Raw genomic sequence first — 18059 nt, 5'->3', positions numbered from 1 at the left:
TTGGAGACTGAGAGAATATGACAGTCTTGCGCCTGGTTTATGAATGCCAGCTATAACACTAAGGGGTGTTGATGGCCTTCTACATTACAGTGAATATAGTGATTCTTACGTTTTCTTCTCCTTTATCCATTTGTTTCTTTTCTTGTGTCTCCCAATAACTGACAACATGCGTTTCTCAGCTAAGCGAGTAGTAACCCACTATATTCTGTAGCTGTCGCATCGAAAGTTTCTGTGTCTTTGTAATTTATCAAAACTGGTAATTGTCTGTAATTGTATATTTATACATATTTTTATTTGTTTACTCTCATATCTTTGGTTTGATACCTTAAAGCAAAAGCAAAATGTACGTCTACTACTAAAGTCACATCGGTGAGGAAAAGAGAAGAAGACGCTACATTAGTGCTTAACAAAATATAGCAAATGGCCTGGACAATTTGAAACCATTTGTGGCAGCATTAACGGAGCAGAAAAAGACCTATAATTACTTCCAACTGCCCATACAGCCGGACGAACCTTAGAGCACAGTTACACAATCTTCACACCTGACAGAGCTGTTAGCAGAGATCAGTCTGGTCGCGGCCTTAGCTGGCCGCACAGGGTCACCTGACCTGTCAGTGTGCGATTACTTCGTGTGGGGAGCCCTCAGGCATAAGGTGTATCGGAACAATCCTCATTATCTTCAGCAACTGCAGCAGAACATTTCGGATGAGACTGTAGCAACTCCAGCAGGTCCAGCTTCGATCCGCCTTCAGAAACCTGTTGACCAGGTCCCAAAGGTTCAAAAATGGGTCAAATGGCTCTGAGCACTATGGGACTCAACATCTTAGGTCATAAGTCCCCTAGAACTTAGAACTACTTAAACCTAACTAACCTAAGGACATCACACACACCCATGTCCGAGGCAGGATTCGAACCTGCGACCATAGCAGCCCCGCGGTTCCGGACTGCAGCGCCAGAACCGCACGGCCACCGCGGCCGGCGGCCCAATGGTGACAATAAATGAATGGTGGTCACTTTCAACACCTGTTATGAACAGGTTAGTACTGTATTTCCTTTCCTCTGCTGTGTTTCTTTACACCCTGGAAGTCTAATCTCTGAGCAACTTTTATTTGCCCTACCCTGCAAATTCTAACAGACACATCGGAAACTTAGTTTTGAAAATCAATTAATTTACCAGCCCATTTGTTTCAAAACAATCTCTGAGCCAGCCCCAGAACTTTTTCGCCAAGTCCTCATACAAAGGCCGGCCGCGGTGGTCTAGCGGTTCTAGGCGCTCAGTCCGAAACCGCGCGACTGCTACGATCGCAGGTTCGAATCCTGCCTCGGGCATGGATGTTTGTGATGTCCTTAGGTTAGTTAGGTTTAAGTCTTCCAAAGTTCTAGGGGACTGATGATCACAGATGTTAAGTCCCATAGTGCTCAGAGCCATTTTTTTCCTCATACAAAATGGTATGGGGTAATCGCGATACAGTGTGGCTGAAATGGCTTTGAGCACCATGCGACTTAACATCTGAGGTCATCAGTCGCCTAGAACTCAGAACTAATTTAACCTAACTAACCTAAGGACATCACACACATCCATGCCCGAGGCAGGATTCGAACCTGCGACCGTAGCGGTCGCTCGGTTCCAGGCTGTAGCGCCTAGAACCGTAGACCACCCCGGTCGGCGCGATACAGTGTGTACATTACCCTTTGCCACCCACCGTATGCTGACAAATGAAAGATAGACGCCCAACTAGATGCGAAAATTATGCCATCCCCTTAGTAGTTAGTCCAGTATGTGGATTTCTTCTTTATCTTGCTAGCTAATGCACAATCGGCTATGCACTTAGAACAACAAAATACGATGCACTTTTCGCAAAAGTATTAGGACCTTTTAAGAAATTTGAAGCAAAAGACTAATCTACGTCTACATCCACATGGTTACTCTGCAATTCATACTTAAGTGAATGGCAGAGGGTTCATCTAACCATTTTCATACTACTTCTCTACTATTCCACTCTCGAATGGCACATGGGAAAAAGGAACACCTAAATCTTTCCGTTCAAGCTCTGATTTCTCTTATTTTATTGTGATGATCATTTCTCCCTACGTAGGTGGGTGTCAACAAAATATTTACGAATTCGGAAGAGAAAGTTGGTGATTAAAATTTCGTAAATATATCTCGCCGCAAAGAAAACCGCCTTTGTTTCAGTGACTGCCACCCCAACTCGCATATCATATCAGTGACACTCTAAACCCTATTGCGCGATAACACGAAACGGTCTGCCCATTTTTGCACTTTTTCGATGTCCTCCGTCAATCCCACCTGGCAACGATCCCACACCGCGCGTGCAAAAAAAATGTTCAAATGTGTGTGAAATCTTATGGGACTTAACTGCTAAGGCCAGCGCCTGAGACCGCTCGGCTAGCCCACATCTCGTGATCGTGCGGTAGCGTTCTCGCTTCCCACGCACGGGTTCCCGGGTTCGATTCCCGGAGGGGTCAGCGATTTTCTCTGCCTCGTGATGGCTGGGTGTTGTGTGATGTCCTTAAGTTAGTTAGGTTTAAGTAGTTCTAAGTTCTAGGGGACTGATGACCATAGATGTTAAGTCCCATAGTGCTCAGAGCTATTTGAACCGCTCGGCTAATCCCGCGTGGCCGCAAAGCAATACTCCAGCAGAAGACAGACAAGTGTAATGTAGGCTGTCTCTTTAGTGGGTTTGTCGCATCTTCTAAATGTTCTGCCAACAAAGTGCAGTCTTTGTTTCGCCTTCACCACAATATTATCTATGTGGTCATTCCAATTTAAGTTGATCGTAATTGTAATTCCTAGGTATTGAGTCAAATTGACAGCCCTTAGATTTGAGCGATTTATCGTATACCCAAAATTTACCGGATTTTGCTCTTCCCTTTGTTCGCGCCGCATGCTTCAGTTCCACTGGGAACCTGCTACGCGCTCCGTGCGCAGAAGGCGTGTCCTGGATTTGGGTACCGTGTGCGGAAAACCTCGTGGACAAAGGAAACGACCAGATCTTCGCGTGTGCCTCAAATACAAGAATAGCGAAGACAGCCCAGTGAAGGCAGGGCGGTAGTGGGAGAAGCGGAGAGAGCGTTCAGAAGCGCGTTTGCCGACATGGGCGCTGCAGTGCGGCTCGGCGACTCGTCCAGTGCTGAGATTCACAGTGAGTACGCAGCCATCGCCTCGCTATACCTCTGTCCACTCCTGCAATACTGACGCTCGAGTATCTTCAGTCATCGTGTCACGCCGTTCCGTTTGACGTTCGAGGGGCGTTCTGCGGAATACAGCGTTCTCTCGAGACGCCGTGAGACAGACAACACACGCTAGCAGTTTGCACCGCTAGCAAATTCTTGTGGGGTTATTGAAGATTCTTGTGAAGAAAATTTTCTCTCGTGCCTGTCTTGTTTCCGCTAAGCGTTACAAATGTCGCTCGAGCCACCATGTCCTTGGTCGACGCAAATGAGATACTGCTGCGAAGCGTTACTTGATCAGTGTCCATTATTCAAAGGCAGATAACTCTATGAATTTATTTTCGAGATCTTTTCTGTTGACATTACAGATGCCACAGATGTTTCTCTTATATTGTAGTTTCTGAGACGCTTTCTGCGTATAGCCTGATTAGTGATAAACACAACTGATCTACTTACCATTCTTAACGTTATAAAGGACAGCAATGTTGTTGCAGTACCTGCGATAGCCTCTCTGCATAAAAAACTTTATGTATTCACGGAGGAGTCTATCTTGCTGTAATTAAGTGCTTATGCTGCTATTACACTCACTGTCGTTTCCTGTGGGACGGCTGCTAAATAACGAGATAAAGTGCATTTCCGTCGAGGTCGTCCATTGTTGTAAGAGAAGTGAAATAATGGAAGCTACTCGTAAATAATTGCACGCTCGTTGTACGCTTAGCATAATGCATGGCCAGTTCTACAAAGAACAGCTGAGTTCGCTGTCTGGCGTAAGAAGGAATATAAATGTGGGGTAAAGGAACAACTACTTATATTCATTGGCCCGATGTTGTTTGTCGTGCTACGAGAGGGACCAAACATCTACGCTGTGCTGAGGGCAGGCAAATAATCTGAGTTTCCACCCTTCTGTAGCAGCAATAGCTGTGCTAACATCTATCAGTTTAGGTCGTTGCTTCAAATGAGTGTTTTACATGTGGGTGCTTATTCATAAACGACAAGGCATGACTAAAAGAGGTTTTGGAAGTTTAGCATCAATAACTGCTGCTTTTGTTGACGTTATATGGTCAATTTTATTTAAAATCATTGCAGTTAATGGAACAACGTTGTGTCATCTCTTGTCGTTCTTGTCTCAGTTGACACAGTTATACTGTGCTCATAAAAAAAGCTAAAAACCCTTCCATTACTCCTTTTACTGTGTACAGAAGTTAGTACTGCATTTGAAAATAAACTACATATAAAATCGTAAAGGTAATGTTGGTGACAGAAAGTGCACATAACGATTTATTCTTTGTTTTCGAATGATGATGGTAACACATATATTTATAGATTTAAAATTTTAGTTAGGTAAGACGGCCACTTTTGCATTTAATATTGTCCCGGTTACATACTCTGCTTTAACTAAACATTTACTCTTGGTGTGTGCACGACACAATGACACTGCTGTATTGGTAAACAGTAACTCATTTCGTTCTTCTTGTCACAATAAAGGAATTTACTAGAGTTGCTCAGTAACATGGGTCCTAATTGGATGAAACAACCCGAACACTGGAAGACTTGCCAGTATGAAATCTATTTATCATCAGGACATATTTGCAAGTTCGACCAGTATTCAAGAACGGTTAAAAGCATAAAGCACAATTTCAGTCTCCGTTTCACTGCAGGCTTAATATTACGTTTGATCTTTTGAAAAGAACTAGATACATTTATTTTTATTCTTCATAAATGCGAAAATATAAAACATTATTGTTATTTATAGAACACAAAAATTTTACCGTTGAGTTTGTGTCTTCTCTGCTTGCAATAACAACAAGCTGCTGTAGTATTCTCTAGAAATTTCAGTGATATTAATAGCCTATTGGCATTCGCTTAATTCCCTGTAAAAACAAAGAATGATGTCTTATCTGTCACTTGAGATTACACACTTTTTAACACATTATAGACAAAATTCTTATCTCTACCTCATACGTTCTTCCATCAGTGCACGCAGCGTTCATCGTTGTGAATCACTCTCTCTCTCTTTTATGTACTTTGTGAGACGAAGAAAAAACTGGAATCCTTAGATCGACAGTGCAAGTCTTCAACAACTTCAGTGTGTCTTTGGAGGAAAACTTGCTTGGGACTGATCGCCATTTGATCCCCGCTGCCTTATTTCAATGAGATTCCTATCTCCAGGTTGTCTGTGACCTCAGTTTCTCAACAGGTGAAAGACATCTACTATTTTCGTTATTGCCGCATTTTTTCAGATACTCGAAAAAATACCGTTTTCTTACCATTGCTTTTAGTTTAGTGACTTGAATACCTTTTAATTCACAAACCCCTGTGTCTTCTCGAAGCAGTAGTTGGTCAGAAATATTTTCCTGGGTGCGTTTGTCCGACAGCACAGGGTGGCGGCACGATTAAGGTACTGGACTCGCATCCATGGGGGCGCGTTCAAATGTTCAAATGTGTGTGAATTCCTAAGGGACCAAACTGCTGAGGTCATCGGTCGCTAGAGTTACACACTATTTAAACTAACTTATGCTAAGAACAACAAACACACCCATGCCCGAGAGAGGACTCGAACCTCCGGCGGGAGAGGGAGCCGGTTCCAAATACGTATACGGTCATTCACATTCAAGTTTTCGATTGGTTACAGAAACCGATTACAGTGAATGTCGAGGTGGCTTTCCTGAAAAAAAAAACAGTCCGTGTCCTCCTCCATCCTAATAGATGGTCGTTTATACTCTACGACATATTAATTTTTTGCGTTTGTCCAAGAAATGTCACATTTCTAAAAAGTGGTAGATAATGTGCCGTGCTCATTTTGGGTGCCACGATTTTCATAAGAAGATGATATGGAGATAACAGCAGGTACTTGCCCAAGAATGGTATTGGCCTTAGTATCCCAGTCAATATTTCATTTACACTATAATACTTCGTGTTTGTTTCTTAAGGAGAACAATGTCCATTTCTACCACATAACTGACAGTAAAAGTGTTTTGATTCTCAATTAACATTATTATTTGTTATAGCGCAAATAGTTCATGAGATACAGTCATTTCATTCGATGAACTTAGTCCACCCCATTAATATCCCTTCTGATGATGTATCTGCTCGTTAGAATGCACTACACCTAGCCAGAGTGATGGGCATTCTGCTCACAGTATGGATCACGCTATGTTGACGTTGTTATGGTGTTTCCCACTATGAAATTGTGTACTATGGTAAACAAGAATGTCATGCAAAATGGAACACCTTGTGTCCATACGGTTAGTGTCACACAGAAACACCACCGAAAGCTACGGTAGAAGATCATGCAAAGGAAGGATATTCGGATTTAAATACTATCCAGTGGTCTTGACTGGACTCGAACCGACAAACTGTTGGTTGCGGGCAACTCACCATAGAGCGCCCGTCAAGCTGGGCAGGTTTACCATGCTGAAAAGATCCTCCTTACCTGAAAGATCTATGAACAGTCTCATACTGGCGATGAAACGTGATCGTGCAGATCACCGACGAAGGAACGGGCTGCGAACTACAATTACATCTATGATCAGCGAAGGAAATGCAAAACTCAAGTTTGCTCTTGTTCAGGAGCACTTTTTGGCGATGTAGAAGCGCGAGGAAAAAAGATAACCGGTACTGCAAGTCTCAAAGTTTTTCAAAAAGTAACCGAACATGGTACCTGAGTGACATGACAGGAATTTCATGTTCAGGCGGAGTCAAATCCTGATATTGCCATCTGGATTTCGATGCTTTGCAGTTAGCCTAAATCGCCAGACTGTTTCTTGAGCAACACCTCAGTCAATCCTTTCCCTCGTGCTTTCTCAATTGAAGCTCTAACGATACCACTGTCGGTGAAACTTAAACGTCGAAAAATTGAGAAAAAACACTAAAGAAACTGCAAAAACAAACAGAAAGAAGTCGCAACTGTTGCTTGATTTACCCAAGCTATGTATGAATTCGTTTATTGAATTTTTACTGAAGTTTAATAACTTTAGATTTTATTCAGCGTCTATATGGATGATTTTGAGATCAGTGACTGATATATACGAACGAATGAAGATTGTTTACTGTGTTAATCACTATGTAATTTTTTTAATTTTTAAAAAATGGGTCAAATGGCACTAAGCACTGTGGGACTTAACATCTGAGTTCATCAGTCCCCTAGACTTAGAACTATTTAAACCTAACTAACCTAAGGACATCACACACATCCATGCCCGAGGCAGTATTCGAACCTGCGACCGTAGCAGCATCGCGGTTCCGGACTTAAGCGCCTAGAACTGCTCGACCACGGCGGCCGGCTTTCTTTTTTATGTGCACTATGCGTTTCGAGGGCATGCTCTCGTCATTCGGTACCTTCACGTTAAGCTTATTTGTATGGAAGCGGGATGTGCCAGTTTTATTGGTATAAAGTATATATCGTACCCGTAATTGTTCTCTAAAAAAGAGCGAGAGAGAGAAAGGAACTTATACATTTGTAACGTACTCCTTACCCGTTTAAATGGCGCACAGACATATGTGAAACATTGATACAAAAGTGCCAAGCGCCACTTCTCAATATCGACACAACAAACATATCTTCTAAGATGTGAATCAAAAGTAGCATAGGGCTGGAATAGTGCCAGTAATATTTTTTGTTCAAAAGCTATCTACATTTACTCCACCCTTTCCAGTTCAGGGGATGGGGGACAGGACGGTCTCGCAGGGGCCATGTTGCCGCTATTTAGTTTTTGATTTGTTTTTAATTTTTCAGATTAAAATACAACAATTTATGAAACTAAAATGCAGATGATGATGTTTATGAAAAGTTGACATGGTGGGCGTTCAAAATCATAATGAGGATGATATGATGCGGGTCCTGGCAACTGTGAGTGTGAGCTGGGATGTGGCAGGATGTTGATGGAAAAGGGCGAGGGATGTCTTTTTGGAAAGGGATTGATAGTTGGGACACAGGTCTTACGATAGGAGCGGGATGCCAGCTGGGCGAGAAAAGACTGGACTGGGGCATTCATTTTGAATGCTATACTGTAGTATGGTACAGCATGGGATGGGAATGGATGGGGTGGGATAGGATGGCTAGGGCAAGGTAGAGTAGGGTTGAAAGGTGGGTTCATTTCGAGGATGAGATAATGGTCTGGGAGGGCAAGGCGATTCAGGTTCGATTGGGAAAGGGTATGGAGTGCATGAAGATGGAGCAAAGGTGGAAAAAGTCTTTTCTTCTTTATTGTCGTTTCATTCCCCTAGACCCATATTGGGAGGTGGGCTGCCAACGGCAGAACATCCTGCTGTTCAGTCACAAGCTTAACAACCTAAATAAGGGCGTTGCAAACAAGATTAAAGGTCGCAGATCTAAAAAAAAAAAAGGATAAGAAGATAGATGTTTGATGCTATTTACATAAAATTACACTGTCATTTTTCTTCGTTTCTTAATTAAAATCAAAAAGACTAAAAGGTAAAGATAAAACACTATAAAAAAGACGGTGAAGTTTATTTTAAAAGGAGCATTGGACTTTAACTAAAAAACTGAAAGACCTGTAACTAAAAAACTGAAAGACCTGCGCTGAGGAAAAATATGGTTCTGGGGACAGAAAGCGTTGAATGTTATGATAGGTGGAAGGCTGTGGATGTAAATATATGTGGTATCTGTGTAAATGAGGGTAGGTGCTGGGGTGACTAGAGCGAAAACGGGAATGGAGGACTTTGTTGTGTGTGTAGGGCAGTGGTATCAAGGAGAGGAGGGATAGGGAGAGATGGAGACGAGAGGTGGATTGGGAAGTTGTAGTTCGTAGGACGTATAAATATCGGGGCGGATTTATTTGTCTGGGAGAAGGAGTCGGCTGAAGTTGTTGGGGTAGGATATGGAATGTGTTGATAAACGTGCCGCACCATACCTGGATTGTTGATCAGAACGGGAACAAAGTGGACTCCATCAAAGAAAAATTGCCTGTACATGTGTGTGTTGGACTCAGAAGTATATATAAAGACGATATATTGTGATGTATGGAAGAAATGGTCAAAAATGAACATTTCAGATTGTACGAGACCTTAAATCAGCAATGCGTGTGAGATACGGGTTTGTAACCTGATTAAGTTTCATGATAAACAACTGCCAGGCACATCTCCCCTGATGGCGTCACCTTGAAATAAAAGATACAGTCGCCTGCTATGTGTCCATGAGGGAGTTTACCACTGTTTACAGTTTATGATTGTCGAAGATGGAACATTACTTGTTCCAGGAACATACAGAAAGGCTTTTAATCAACGGCACAGAGTGTAGTGCACGGAAAGCCGAACGAATCTGCTGAGAAAATTTCACAACATACGTCATCGTAATGGAGAGAAATGGATCGCCATCGATATAATCTTACGAGAAACGGGACCGCTCAGACTAGAGAGAGAGATGGCCAAGGTTCTCGATTAAAAATTGTTCTCAGAGTAGGAGTTGAGAACATGGTATCGGATCCCTTGAGCCCCTTCCCTGCCAATCTTTCCCTAACACCTTTTCCCCTTCATAATGTGGCCTTACCGACAGTCCCAACTACTCTTCCCTTCCTATCCCCCAACATCCACTCCTCCATCGCTAATAACCATCAGAGCCCCATCCTTACACCCACACCCTTCTATCCCAATAGGTGCCTAACCTTTCCTCTCCAGCAACAGAACATCTTTCCCAGGGCAGGTCCCTCAACTTTTAGCAGTAGTACAGTGCTTTACTTTTAAGATCAGTGTTTTATATAGTGTTTTAAATGTTTCAAAGTATTGTTAATGTTTTGATTTTACCCTTTTTAAATTAAGAAAGGAGAAAATCAAGTTTCTTTTACATTAAATCTTCTATACATTTGTCTTTACCGCCTGTAAAACAGCTTGTACACACACTAAGGTGACCAAAGTCATTAGATACCTCCTAACACCGTGTCAAACCTTCTTTTTCCGGTTATAGATCAGCAACTCGATGTGGCATCGACTCAACAAGTCGTTCGAAGTCCTCTGCAGAAATATTGAGCCACGCTGCCTCCACACCCATCCATAACTGTGGAACTGTTGCCAGTGCAGGATTTTGTGCACGAAATGACCTTTCGATTATGTCCCACAAATGTTCCACGGGATTCATGTCGGGCGATCTGGATGGCCAAATCATTCACTCGAATTGTTTACAATGTTCTTCAAACCAATCGCAAATGATTGTCGCCCGATGACATCGCATTGTCATGAGAACATGAAGTCCAAGGAAGGCTGAAAATGGTCTACAAGTAGTCGAACATAACCATTTCTGGTCGGTGATCGGTCCAGATGGAAAAAAAATGGTTCAAATGGCTCTGAGCACTATGGGACTTAACATCTATGGTCATCAGTCCCTTAGAACTACTTAAACCTAACTAACCTAAGGACATCTCACACATCCATGCCCGAGGCAGGATTCGAACCTGCGGCCGTAGCGGTCGTGCGGCTCCAGACTGAAGCGCCTAGAACCGCTCGGCCACAACGGCCGGCTCGGCCGTTAATGTGCAGGCCTTCGGCCGCTGCGTTGTTTGTGGTGAGAGTTAGTGAGTGGAATTTGGTATTCTCAGCGCACTCTTCAAGCTGTTGATCTCGTAATACTGAATTTCCTAACGATTTACCAAATGGAATTGCCCATACGTCAAGCTCCAACTATCATTCCGGGTTCAGAGTCTGTTAATTCCCGTCGTGCGGCCATAATGACGTCAGAAACCTTTCCACATGAATCACTCCGCCAATCCACTGCCTTTTCAAACCACATTTAAGCGATACTACGGCCATTCGTATATGTGCATATCGCCATCCGATGACTTTTGTCATCTCACTGCATCTCTCCTGGTTTTTTTTTTTTTTTTTGCGTATGTTACTTGGTTACTTGTCCTTTGGCTGAAGTGCGGACTGATTGTACCGCTGAAAGCCCCCCCCCCCCCTCCCCCAATATAGGGCAGGGGAGATAAAATAACAATAAAGAAAAATCCTGCGAACTAGCTCCTAGGATATACACTTCGAAGCATACTGTGTGGAGAGTACTGTTCGAAGAACAATCACACAGTTGTTAAAAACAACATGTTCAAGCGTTGATGCCAAATGGTTTTGAATGCATCAACACCTACATCCATATGACCACTCTGCAGTTCACAATTAAATGCCTGGCAGATGGTTCATCGGACCACATTCATGCTGTTTTTCTACCGCTCACCTTCAAACAGCGTGCGGGAAACCGGAATGTTTTAATTCTCTCAATTAACTTTTTATAATGCATGCATTGATGTTGACTGTCGTCAATTTGAATAGTCTGATTTAAAATTGTTGCAATGAAGTGTAAGTGGTTTATAATAATGAAAACCAGGTATTCACTTCTGACCACTCAAGGAATGATCCAACATTCTAGAGCTATTTATGGAGTTAATTCTAAGATTTTCTTCCAGAAATTGACGTTTTTTAAATTATTGTAGAATATTTCAGTCTTTTCGTATAGGTTCATCTCCAGGAAAAAGGAACAAAGAAAGGAAGATGAAGGTACAGAGTGCTGTCGACGAGTAGGTCATTGGAGGCATGAGCTCGGATGGGCGAACGAAATAGACCGCGCCCTGACAAGAGGGGCCATCCGGAATTTGCCTTATGCGATTTAGGGAAATCACGGAGAACGTAAATCAGGATGGCCGGGCGGGGATTTTGACCGCCATCCACCAAAATACGTGGCCAACGTCATTCCGTTGCGCCAACTCGCTCGGTCAATAGGAATAAGGGTCGTAGACTGAAACTATAGACAAAGCTTGAACTACCACCTAATAGTTCAAAAAACTACAGCTTTAGGTATGTTACTACAATATGCATTTGAGACAACTAACAAGGAGACGGCACGACCCTGGGGTTCGGGATTTGTCAGAAATTTTGTGTGGTGAAAGAAGACCCCTAACACCTCACGTGGTTAAAATATTAGGACGCACTACCAGGAAAATCCCGAGAAAAATCGATCCAAAGTTTCTTAGGTGCCTTATGACTATAAAAAGTTAGTCCACTGCCGAGTCGCCGTGTGGCCTATATGGTTAGCAGTCGGACCTTTACGCCAGAGGTCTCGGGTTCTATTCCTCCTATGGCACTTTTTTTTCTTCTGTTGCTTGCAAAATTGTAGCGCATTGTTACTGGAGAATCGTGAAATTAATTCCCAGGAAGATTGTATAAAAATTCATTCTATAATTCACCATCAGTTATCGTCACCAATATTCCGAGTTATAATTCAATATGCCTGGTTTCCCTCAAAATTATCAGAAACTCAAAACATTTTCGTAAATGTTACTGGGACATATTTTTGTACAGATTTATTGAAAAACGCCTTGTGATTGTAAAAAATCCGCTTTTATATGTTGCGCAAGATGTCGCAAAAATTATTGCTTTGTTTGTTTTTACGATAATTAACGCTGCGGTTCTTGTTTATAATTATTATATGTATAAAAATTGAATGTTTCCCAATCGAATTTGTTATTCTGATTAAAAACCCAGTGATTCTGCTTATATACTTTACAATGAAAAATGGAAAACCCACCGCCATGAATTGTGTTGTGGGACAAAAAGAAAATAATTTTTATTCAATAATGTAACTAATTTGTTAAAGATAATGTAGGTTTGGGAATCTTTCTGAATAATTGGTGGACTAACAAAAGAAAATGAAACAGAAGAAAAAATGTGCCAGAGGAGGAAAAGAACCCGAGACTTCTGGCGTAAGAGCCCGAGCCCTAAACATCTTTTTCTTTCTTTTTTTTAAATTCTTATTTTGTTCGTTTTCGTTCGTTGTATGTGCTCGGGGCGGACGTCGTAAGACATCAGCTTAAGTTCGTCTTTGATCGGTTAACTCAGTTATTTTTTTTTTTTTTTTATCACAGAGGGCTGCTAACCCTCTGACCGAACACGCTGATCTACCGTGCCGGCAGCATCTAGGCCACATGGTGGCTCAGCAATGGACTACCATTTTATACTCATAAGGCACCTAAGAAACTTTGGATCGATTTTTCCCGGGATTTTCCTGGTAGTGCGTCCTAATATTTTAACCACGTGAGGTGTTAGGGGTCCTCTTTCACCACACAAAATTTCGGACAAATCCCCGACCCCACGCTCGTGCCGTCTCCTTGTAAGCTGAATTCTTGACTAGGTTTTCTCAAAGAGATTCTAACCTCGAAGCATTGTAGGAAAGCTTATACTGAGTTTGGAAGTTATTGAGCGAAACTAGAGGAAAATTAATTCTTTAAGGCGGTATATGAGGCACACTCACATACAGCAGGTGCCCTGGTTTGTATCCCGTTCTGGGACAAGATTCCATGGTCATCACAGTATGTACTCTGCTAAAAAGAAAAAACAAGTACTATTCGATAAACGGCGGTGTGATTTCTTAAACGAACCGAGCACCATCTCCTCCAAATGAGTTAGTGCTCCGTCTCTGATGACGTTTATTCGTCGCTTGATTGTGCGGTCGTCGCCTGTGCCTGTTGCCCCACTCCTCAGAACGTTATGGGAGCGAGCTGGGAAAGTTTGCGAGCCCGGCCCCCGGGGGAGGAGGAGCAGATTGCCACTGCTTGGCGCCGGGCTTCCACGGTCCGCTGGCGCGTTTCCTCACTTTCCTCAGCGCCGTCAGCGTGAGGCAACTCCGTGACGCAACGGCGACGTCACAGCGGAACTTCTTGTTTAGCATCGTTTTCCCGACTTGAGCGCCGGCGCCGTGGGACCAGCTTCATTTCATCCGGTGCTGATGCCGCACTTGAAAGTCAGTACATTTATCTGTTGTCAGAACCGGACACCTTGATGCTACTGCGGGTCGAATGGTTGAAATGCACTATGGGACTTAACATCTGAGGTCATCAGTCCCCTAGAACATAGAACTACTTAAACCTAACTAACCTAAGGATATCACACACATCCATGCCAGAGGCAGGATTCGAACCTGCGACCGTAGCAGTCGCAGGGTTCCGGACTGAAGCGCCTAGAACCTCACGGCCACAAAGGCCGGCCCTACTGCGGCTCGTGTGTAGCTTTTTTTTCCCTTCATCAGTATTCTGAATGGTCTGATGCAGCCCGCCACGAATTCGTCTCCTGTGCCTACCTCTCCATGTCAGAGTAGCACCTGCAACCTACGTCCTCAATTATTTGCTTGATGTATTCCACTCTCTGTCTTCCGCTACAGCTTTTGCCCTCTACGGCTCCCTCTAGTACCATGGAAGTAATCCCCTGATGTCTTAACTGATGTCTTATCATCCTGTCCCTTCTCTTTGTCAGTTTTTTTTCCACTTATTCCTTTCCTCTCCGGTTCTGCGCAGAACCTCTTCATTCCTTACCTCATCAGTCCACCTAATTTTCGTTCGAATGGTTCAAATGGCTCTGAGCACTATTGGACTTAACTGCTGAGGTCATCAGTCCCCTAGAACTTAGAACTACTTAAACCTAACTAACCTAAGAACATCACACACATCCATGCCCGAGGCAGGATTCGAACCTTCTACCGTAGCGGTCGCGCGGTTCCAGACTGTAGCGCCTAGAACCGCTCGGCCACTCCGGCCGGCTCTTCACTTTCACTCAGGATAGCAATATCATCAGAGAATCGTATCATTGATATCTTTTTACCTTGAATTTTAATTCCAATCCTGAACCTTTCTGTTTACTTCCATCATTGCTTCTTCGATGTACAGATTGAACAGCACGGGCGAAAGAATGCATCCCTTCTTACACCCTTTTTAATATGAACGCTTCGTTCTTGGTCGTCCACTCTTATTACTCCCTCTTGGCTCTTGTAGATATTGTGTATTACCCGTCTCTCCCTATGGCTCACCCCTATTTTTTAAGAATTTCGAACATCTTGCACCATTTTACATTGTCGAATGGTTTTTGAAGGTCGACAAATCCTATGAATGCATCTTCATTTTTCTTTAGTCTTGCTTCCATTATCAACTGCAACGGCAGAATTGTCTCTCTGGTGCGTTTAACTTTCCTGAAGCCAAACTGATCGTTGTCTAACACATCCTCAATTTTCTTTTCCATTCTTCTGTATATTATTCTTGTAAACAACTTGGATGCATGAGCTGTTAAGCTGGTTATGCTATAATTCTCACACTTGTCAGCTCTTGCAGTCTTCGGAATTGTGTGGATGATATTTCTCCGAAAGTCAGTCTCATACATTTTACACACCAACGTGAATGGTCGTTTTGTTGCCACTTCCCCCAACGATTTTAGAAATTATGATGGAATGTTATCTACCTCTCCTGCCTTATTTGATCTTATGTCCTCCAAAGTTTTCTTTCATTCTGATTCTAACGCTGGATCTCTTATCTCTTCGAAATCGATTCCTGTTTCTTCTTCTAAAATATCAGACAAATCCTCCCCCTCATAGAGGCCTTCAATGTACTCTTTCCTCCCATCCGCTCTCTCCTCTGCATTTAACAGTGGCGTTCCGTTGCACTCTTAATGTTACCACCCTTGCTTTTAATGTCACCGAAGGTTGTTTTGACTTTCCTGTAAGCTGAGTCAGTCCTCCCGACAGTCATTTCTTTTTCGATTCTTCACATTTCTCAACCATTTCTTCTTCGCTACCTCTGCACTTTCTATTATTTCATTCCTCAGCGGTTTGTATTTCTGTATTCCTGAATTTCCGTGAACATTTTTGTACTTCTTTCTTTCATCGGCCAACTAAAGTACTTCGCCTCTTACCTATGGTTTCTTCGCAGTTTCCTTCTTTGTACCTATATTTTTCTTTCCATTCCTCTTCAACCGTATTGCCTACTGATCTGTTCCTTATTGCTGTATCTATAGCCTTAGTTTACTCCAAAGGTGTCTCGTAATCCCTTAGTATTTCTGTATCATAACTTATTTGTGTATTGATTCTTCCTGGCTAATCTCTTGAACTTCAACCTACTCTTCATCACTACTACATTGTGATCTGAGTCTATATTTGGTCCTGGGTATGTCTTGCAATCCAGTATCTGATTTATGAATATCTATCTGACCATGATGTAATTTAACTGAAATCTTCCCGTATCACCCGGCCTTTTCCATGTGTACCTTCTCCTCTTGTGATTCTTCAACAGAGTCCATAGTACCAGTACGTAATTTCATTTAACATAATGGGCGCGGGGCAGATGTGCAAAACAAGAAACCCTTCTCGACTGACATCAATTTGTAGTAAAAACACGGAGCATAAAAGAATGAAATGATCGTATGACATTCCTGGCCAGCGGTTCCCATCTGGTTTTGTTCGGCCACCTATTCCAAATATTTTTATTTGACATCACTTCAGCGACTTGCACGTCGATGATGATGAAATGACGATGATAATGACACAATACACCTCGGATAAACTATCCGATCCAGTCAGGAATCGCACCCGGGCCTCCTGCGTGGCAGTCAGCCGTGCTGACCATTCCGCTACGGAGGCGGACTACACAACACATTTTGTGCTTATGTACACTCTTTCTTCCCATCAGAACAGGTCTCGAAAGGCCCAACATACCGACTGACCGTCATGTCAACCTCATCGACAAGGGTTACTGGAAGCGGATGTGAAGGGGCATACCGACCTTTGTCAGCTACGTCTCAGTCAAGTCACTCGGGAGACCGGGATAGTCACCCATATAAGTGCTAGTCAAGCCCGACAGCGCTTAACATCGGTGATCTGACGGGAATCGCAATTACCACTGGTGCACGGCCGTTGGCTCATGTACACTACTAGACATCAAAATTGCAACATCTAGAAGGATAGCTAATAACGAAATCTTTACTCATTGTGCGTATACAGTAGACTAGGAAGAATACATAATGAAATTTGTAGGTGATTTGGGTATATACAGGGTTGACCGCCCAGTTAGCCGTTCGGTCTAATGCACGTCTTTCCGGAATGGGAAGGAGCCCCTGGTCCCCAGCACGAATCCGCCCGGCAGACTTGTGTCGAGGTCCGGTGATCCGGTCAGTCTGTGGATGGTTTTTAGGCGGTTTTCCATCTGCCTCGGCGAATGTGGACTGCTTCCCCTTATTCCGCCTCAGCTTCACTATGTCGGCGATTGCTGCGCAAACAAGTTTTCCACGTATGCGGACACCACCATTACTCTACCACGCAAACATAAGGGTTACACTAGTCTGGTGTGAGACGTTCCCTGGTAGAGGGGGAGATGGTGGGGAGGGGGGGAGATCCACCGGGTGCCGAACCGTACAATAACCCTGAAAGAGTGGGGCGGTGGAGGGGTGAAGTGGACTGCGGTAGTAGTCGTAGGGTTGTGGACCACTGCAGCTGTGGCGGGGACGGAGCCTCTCCGTCATTTCTAGGCCCCCTGTTAACATACAATACCATACAATACAACACATATAAAGTGTTAAAAATTTAGTATTGCTGCAGCTTTTGGTAGAAACAATGGCTCTAGCCGGTTTGGACATCTATCTGAACTGAGCTTCGATGACCCCATTAAACGCTACTTTAGTTCTGTCAGCTTTCGTCAACTGTACTGGGTGGCAAGTGCTGGCGAGGCAATCTCTCAGCAACCCGTGACCAGATGTTTTCAGAGGGTTTGCGATCTAGACAGCATGCTTCCTAGAAAACAGATGAACATGCCGTGTATCAAGGTGGATCATGACAGCGCGAGCAATATGCGATCCTACATTATCTTGCTAAAGATAACGTCACCGTGACCTAGAATACGGGGCACAGCCATTGGCTGTAACAGGCTAGAAATGTAATGCTTGCTACCCAAATTACCGACTATGCGAACCAGAGGCGATCGTGTAATGTAATCATTGGCACCATAGATACGGTCCAGTTACATTAATGTGACCACCTCCTGTGTGTGACATCAACGTGCAGTAACCACTCACAGAAGCACTGGTAGTGCAGGGTATATAAAGCGTGCCAGGGCACA

General features: G+C 43.4%; 1 protein-coding gene across 1 annotated transcript in view; it reads left to right on the top strand.

Annotated features, from left to right (window-relative positions):
* Positions 1–3100: 3100 nt before the first annotated feature.
* Positions 3101–18059, top strand: part of LOC126299147 (uncharacterized) — a 178028-nt gene continuing 163069 nt past the window's right edge. The window contains exon 1 of the mRNA XM_049990914.1: positions 3101–3164. Within this exon, the coding sequence (XP_049846871.1) occupies positions 3116–3164 (49 nt within the window). The 5' untranslated portion in view covers positions 3101–3115. The remainder of the gene's footprint in view (positions 3165–18059) is intronic.

This window comes from Schistocerca gregaria, chromosome X (genome assembly GCF_023897955.1).
Source record: "Schistocerca gregaria isolate iqSchGreg1 chromosome X, iqSchGreg1.2, whole genome shotgun sequence".
NCBI classification, from domain to species: domain Eukaryota; kingdom Metazoa; phylum Arthropoda; class Insecta; order Orthoptera; family Acrididae; genus Schistocerca; species Schistocerca gregaria.
This window is presented reverse-complemented; position numbering and strand designations above follow the sequence as displayed.